The sequence below is a fragment of the Hibiscus syriacus genome, unplaced genomic scaffold, assembly GCF_006381635.1.
Source record: "Hibiscus syriacus cultivar Baekdansim isolate YM2019G1 unplaced genomic scaffold, ASM638163v2 tig00112411_pilon, whole genome shotgun sequence".
NCBI classification, from domain to species: Eukaryota; Viridiplantae; Streptophyta; class Magnoliopsida; order Malvales; family Malvaceae; genus Hibiscus; species Hibiscus syriacus.
In genome coordinates this window covers 978,028-985,351 of record NW_024063326.1, presented here as the reverse complement: position 1 = coordinate 985,351, position 7,324 = coordinate 978,028, and the positions used below count along the sequence as shown (strand labels likewise).

The 7,324-nt window shown below is 36.1% G+C and overlaps 1 protein-coding gene across 1 annotated transcript; it reads left to right on the top strand.

The window, feature by feature from the left end:
• Nucleotides 1–2,118: 2,118 nt before the first annotated feature.
• Nucleotides 2,119–3,082, top strand: LOC120179316. Its single transcript, XM_039184947.1, has one exon. The coding sequence runs from the start codon at nucleotides 2,154–2,156 to the stop codon at nucleotides 3,078–3,080; it is 927 nt and encodes a 308-aa protein (XP_039040878.1). The 5' UTR covers nucleotides 2,119–2,153; the 3' UTR covers nucleotides 3,081–3,082.
• The last annotated feature ends 4,242 nt before the right edge of the window (nucleotides 3,083–7,324 follow it).

The following is a 7,324-nucleotide window of genomic DNA, read 5'->3' as shown; positions in this document are numbered from 1 at the left end:
TTTTATTTTCATGTTATTTTATTTGTTAAAAAATTCACAAACAATGAAAGAGGCTGAGCTTAATCATTGATTCTTTATATGTTTGAGCAAATCAAAAGATTGGGTTTATGTTGTTTTGTGAGTATTCTACTTTCTGTTGCTATCTCAATTACTTGTTTAGCCTTTTTATTAAAAAAAATCCAATTACAGTAGTACATATAGAGTTGAGAAATAAGAAATATTTACTAAAATAAATTAAGGAGTTAATTTTAATCGTATATTTTTACTCATTTAATGATCATAAATCTACGTGGAATTAAAATATTGCACCGTCTAAGTCATCATAATCCTAAAAAGATTACGCATTATTTAAATTAATTAACAATATTATGAGAACTGAACCTTTTTTTCTCCATTTCATCGTATTTTCAGAATAATCTTTCTTTTTTCAACCAAAAGAATCTCAACTTGTTCACACTGCTTTCGGTAAATCCGTTGTCGTTCAACGTTGTTTTCAGTGAAGAAAGCTGTCAAATTGAACTTCTCTTTCTAAAAATTTAACATTTCACACCATTAACGGAACATCTTGTAGTAGGGCCCAAAGTTTTATGCTCCTCCTTCCCTCAAATCCTTCGAGCTTCTCCAATAAGTCAAACTAGGTTAGCAGATACTCCTCTCTACAACTCCAGACCTTGTTTAACTCATCCAACCTAGAAAATTGAAGCACGGACAATAACCCATACCAGATGCTAACTGTAACGTTAATGCCAGCCAACTTAAGTGCCTCCTGGACTACTTCCTGGTTATACATTCCTTTGGCCTGACCAACGAGACTGAATCTTCTCCATTCGCAATCAGCCTTTGATACAACAATGTCATTTTCACCCACCTCGTCTTCGCCATTAGTTTCTTCATCTTGGTTTCGATCAACAAACCTAACTACAATGGGTGCCATAGTGTTTCCGATAATGGAACAGTCCCCAGGCATCAACTCCGGACCGCTCTTCCTAGTCAAAACTTCCTTGAATGATCTTACATCCCTCATCGATGAGACCCTCCTCCATTCCTTACGAACAGTCTCCCTAGTCTTTGTATTATTTTCCGTAGATGCAAGGAATACCTTGATAGCTAGTCCATCAATTAGCATTCCATCACCTTTTTGAACAGCAACCTTAGCTTCTCCCACCGTATTGAATCTGATAAACGCAAACGTCGACTTTTTAATCTCTCTCTTTTGGTTCCAGTAGGCTATATAGACATCCTGCACGGCGCCATAACGCTGAAAAGCTTCTCTCAAGGTTCGTTGGTGAACTCTCTTGCTGACGTTATCCACAAAGACGGACACTCCGGACCGACGGCGATCACTTGGCCTCCTTGCAACCGGGCTTCTTCTCCACGACGAAAATGCTCCCGACCTTTGGACTCCCCGCATGGTTAAACACATTACAATTGTTTATACTACTGATATCTAATTTATTAATAAATTAATTTAGATAAAAAATTATAGATATTCAAAGCAAAATACTTATCTCAATTTAAATTATTCCATTATAATATCATGAATTATTAAATCTAACATGTCATCTCATATAAATTTTCTCAACCTTTTTAATTAATTTTTTTTAACGAATACTAATACATCATCAATTATCATGTATATTATATTTATATAAACAAAAAAATAATGTCAACATCTCAAAGATTGCATTATCTTGAACTTAAAATATTCTTAAATTTAGTCAAAACTAAAAAGATGGAAAATTAAGCATAGGGTATGCAATGACTGATTTTTTTAATAATACAAGATAATCATAATATAATATTTGTTTAGAATCTTTTTTAATTATTGACAGCATATATTTTGTGCAGTTATATAAAGATAATTACTTAAATCTAAATATTTTAAAATAAAAACATTACTTTTAACAACTGAAATCACTTAATCGATTCGATTACAAATAAAATCAGCTAACTTAACACATGTAACACTATAGGTAGACTTATACAGGCGGCTCTCTCGTGAACCATAACCAAATTTCCCATTAAACAATTTCCCAAAATTTTACACCCTCTTCTTCCTCCTCTCACCTTCCCCCATATTTCTTCCTTATAAAACCCTCCATTTCTACCTTTAACGTGGCTTTTAGGGTTCAGTTCCCAATCTTCAAGAATCCATGGAAGTGGTGGTGCGGGTGCCGGTGGACTTCAATTTCGACAGCGCGTGTTCGTCTCCCTACATCACTGCTCCTTCCAGTCCTCAACGCTTTGGCAGGAGCTTCTTCTTCAGTGCTCCCACCAGTCCCACTCGTGCTTCAGCAGCGGTTCCTTTTCAATGGGAGGAAAAGCCTGGTATCCCTAAAACAAAAGGTTTCCATGGCAGACGAGACGAAGAAGACGATGAAAATTTCGAGTTCGACTTTAGTGGGCAGTTAGAGAGTACTTCTTTGTCAGCCGAGGAGCTCTTCGAAGGTGGAAAGGTTCGGCCTTTGAACCACTTCGATCCATTCGAAACAGCCATCGACAAGTCTCGTAAAGGATCGGTACGGCCAGTAGAGCCGAAACAGCAAGGAAGGGATCGATCCACCGCTTGTTCTTCATCATCATCTTCAAGCTCCAACAAGTACAACTACGTTCACAAGAAAAGCAGGTCATTTTCTCCTTTTAGAATATCCCATGACGCCACGTTCGAGCAGGAGACAATAAGCAATCCCAAATCCTATGTTTCTTCAATCCTGTCGTCTATTTCGTTCTCGAAAGGCAACTGGAAGTGGAGGTTGAAAGATCTGTTGTTGCTCAGGAGTGCATTGGAAGGGAGAGCAACGAGTAATGGTTCTTTCAGAAAATATGATGTTTTGTCTAAGAAAGACGCCGAGGATGTAAACAATTTAAGCTTCCGGTCGATGGAGAGTGTCGGGTCGAGTTCGAGACGGAGGGGGCGGGTTTCAGCTCACGAATTGCATTACACGGCGAACCGGGCCATGTCGGAGGAGATGAGGAGGAAGACATTTTTGCCATACAGGCAGGGCCTTCTCGGATGCTTGGGATTCAACCCACGAATACATGAGTTTTCCAGGGGTATTGTATCTTTGAAACGTGGATGATCAACATCTTCATAGGGATGACTAACCAAATTGAGAAAAGTGAAAAATCCATTCGAACTGAGCCATGTAATTTAGTTTAGTTCATTTTTCATTTTACTTTTTAGTTTCAGTTCTATTCAAAAATATAATTGTACAATTCGGTTTAACTTGGATCTGTTTATATGAATACGGTTTGTTCCAAATCAAATCGAATTAGAAAAAGGAAATAAAATAATAATTCAAAACAATTTTCTTTTTGAATTTATTATAAGATAAACTTAAATAAATAAAATCTTAAAATTAATAATATTTTTTTATTAATTTAAATTTGTATATTTGACTCAATTTAAGCTCTAAATTTTCTTTGGACGTTGATTTTGAAAATTAGGAAACAATAAAAAATCGTAAAATTAAATCAAATCAAACCGAACCAAAAGCCATTATTTTTTTGCTATCCGATTCAGTTTCAATTTTTAAAAACACGGAAAGTACAATTCGATTCACATTTTATTTAGAAAATCAAACCGAATTAAACCGAATGCACCTCTAATTGATACAATGACTTTTTTTTAATGATATCCGATTTTTTTAACAAACTATATATATTTTCTCTAAAATATAATTGCATCTTAAAAATATAATTACTTAAATTTAATATCTCTAAAATAATAATATTCTTTATTACTATAGAAATAACTCATTAAAAAATTTTATAGACTTGTGTAAAAATCTTAGCAAGGATGAAATGTGTTACCAGTTACTACAAAGCATGGACATGGGAAGGGAAAAGCCTCTTCCAGTTACCAAAAATATCTTATAATATACGATTTTAATCAACTTTTTTTGGATTTGCCAAAATAACCAATGAAATCGCAATGCGATCGATAATTCGCAACGCGATCTCCGGTATCGCAAATCAATTTCCAGATTCGCAACGCGATTTTACGTAAATCGCAATGCGAATACGTAAATCGCAATGTGAATCTGACTATCGCAATGCGATTTACATAGCGCCATTCGTATTAACGCGTATTTTTTTTTTCAAATTCCAAACACGAATATATTAATATATCATAACACTGAACCGTCCACAGTATATCCCGTAATCGCAACTCATAACCTAAAACCCTAAATCACAACTCATTCTCATCTCCATCTCTCACTCTCTAAGGCGACATCCGTCCCCATCTCCGACGAAATCAGTCCCCACGACGATAACAGTCTCCATCTCCGGCGAAATCATTCACGGTCAGAAATGGAAAATCAACCAAATCAACCACCGATGGTTAGTTTTTTTAATTATTTTTATTTTGAAATGTTTGCATTATTATTAGGTTTTTCATATTGAAATTGAGGATAAGTTTACTGGTATTTTCAATAATAGATTAACCATTTCACTTAGATTGCTTATTATATTCATTCGATTGCTGCCAATACTGCTAAACTGTTTAGTCTTTAACCCTGTGAAGTTAGTATTTGTCTTTGTTTTGTCTTTTGGTTGAAGTAATGCAATCCATTCAAGTTTCTTTCAATTTTAGTATTTGAAACAGAGAATGACTATCGCAACGAGTGAATCGCAACGCGAAAATGACTATCGCAATGCAAATTTGACTATCGCAACGAGAGAATCGCAATGTGATTTTCATTTCGCATTGCGATTCTTGCGTTACGATAGTCAAATTCGCGTTGCGATAGTCATTTTCGTGTTGCGATTTTCATTTTCGTGTTGCGATTTAAAGTTTCAGAAACTATTCTTCTTTTGTAAATTGAAACTTGAATGAATTGCATTACTTCAACCAAAAAACAAATATTAAATTCACAGTGTTACAAATTTAAGTTTGAAGAATAAACTACTACTCTTTATGTTTATTGTTCATATCTTCATAGTGTAGTTTTTGATATATCTAAATTGGTATGTTTATTGTTTTTGCATAACTTTTATTCGGCTCAATTGACCTTAAGAAATAAAGTAAGCCTGGCCAAAACAATTGCGTCGAAGCTTTCACCTGCACAAAGAAAAATATTTGAGGATACTTGCTTCGGGCTATGGCTGAAAGTACAACATCCGGGTGGAGATGCTATGTTGACCCATCTGTTTCTTCAAACCATGACTAGCGATCTACCAGAGACTATACAACGTCGTGATGAAGAGATATGGTTTGATTTTCCACCGGCTTATACGTGTTTTGGGCGGGAGGAGTTTTGCTTAATCATCGGTCTACGCTTCGGACACGATGATGTAGATCGGTACACTAGACATATTACCCGCCTATCATGGTTTTCCCGGGTTTTTCCTGAGCAGTCAACGGAGAAGTCGAATTTACACGTGGAAGACTTGACGAGATTATTGAATAAGAAAGATGGTTTACTCGGATGGATGACGTCGATGTTGTCCGAGTATGCCTTCTAATACTTTTGCAAGCCGGCTTTTAGGCAGAGAGGCCCGACAACCTATTCCTAATGATCTAATTAAATTGGTAGAGGACATAAATGCATGGAACCTATTTCTGTGGGGTTCGTATCTATGGAGAGCTACATGGAATAAATTGTCGTCTGCCTTTAATGATCAGAAAAGTTTGCGTGGCGATGGTTCCAAATACACTTTGTCAGGCTTTATTTGGGCCTTCAAGGTAATAATTTTTATATAATGTTTCCAAAATTATAATTAATTCTTTAACAATTACTAATGTTTGTTATTATATTGTTTTTAGATTTGGATATTTGAGGCCTTTCCCGCCATGCGGACATATACATTAAAAACTTCTAATGATATTCCTAGGCTATTTCCTGGAAGAGGAAATGGTCCTTGCAGCAATGGGAAGATTTACTACCGTATACTACAATAAATAATGTAAGTTAACACAAATACTACCATATGTTTATAAACAAGTTATTACTAGTACACGTTTAACTTTGTCTGAGCTTTTATATTGTTAGGAGGCCAACACTCCATTACAGAGGCTGACACCCATGGAAGCTGAGCTTGCCACTGATTGGTGGCAAGCTAGTAAGCTTTTTTTTTATGGCACGGATGATGAGCAGCCACCACTTCGAGAGCCATCACCTCACCCAGAGCCATCACCTGATCGACCCGAATATACACCTCCACAACAAGAGTCATCACCTATTCTGTCACATCATCGAGCCTCTTCTACACCATCACCTCATGATAGGCGATCGGCAAAGATGTCAGGACGTTTATCTCCCTATTCTCCACCTTCACCTCCACGGGATGAGTTAGGGGAGTTACGTAATGAGGTCAATGCCTTGCGTGAGGAGGTCGGTACTTTACGCGATGACAATGGTGCATGGCGTGTTGAGGTGTCTACTTTACGTGGTGAGGTAACAGCTCTACGTGAGATTGTAGCATCGTTGCAGAACGAGGTTCATACTCTACACAACGAGGTAAGTTTAATATTTTTCATATTTAACTTGATGATAAATTTACTCGTAATTTCACTTAGATTGCTTAGTAAATTCATTCGGTTGCTGCCAATACTGTTTAACTGTTTATTCTTTAATCCTGTGAAGTTAGTATTTGTTTTTGTTGTCTTTTGGTTGAAGTAATGCAATCCATTCAAGTTTCAATTTGCAGAAGTAGAATAGTTTACTATCGCAATGCGAAAATGACTATCGCAACGAGAGAATCGCAATGCGAAAAGGACTATCGCAATGCGAATTTGACTATCGCAATGCGAATTTGACTATCGCAATGCGAATTTGACTATCGCAATGAGAGAATCCCAATGCGAAATGAAAATCGCATTGCGATTCTCTCGTTGCGATAGTCAAATTCGCATTGCGATAGTCATTTTCGCATTGCGATAGTCATTTTCACATTGCGATAGTCATTTTCGCATTGCGATTTTAAGTTTCAGATTCTATTCTTCTTCTGCAAATTGAAACTTGAATGAATTGCATTACTTCAACCAAAAGACAAATACTAACTTCACAGTGTTGAAATTAAGTTTCAAGAATAAACTACTACTCTTTATTGTCATTGAACCTGCACTAAACCTATATGTTGTCCTTTTAAATGTTTATATAAGTGCTTACTTCTGGAATGTTATCTGATGCATTTTGTGAACAATGATATAATAATGACTTGGGTGAATACCGTGCAAGTTTGAAATATATTTGTCTTTATTCTCACTGTTTAATATCATGTCTGTTTATTTACTGATTTATGTATTAATTTATTTTTAGCGGCCCGCTAAGGTGGATGCTCTACGTCAGGTTTTTCTTGCAAGACGGAGTTCACGCAT

What these genes read in the sequence shown, in the direction of transcription:
- LOC120179316 (XM_039184947.1), top strand. Translation starts at nt 2,154, where the DNA reads ATGGAAGTGGTGGTGCGGGTGCCGGTGGACTTCAATTTCGACAGCGCG.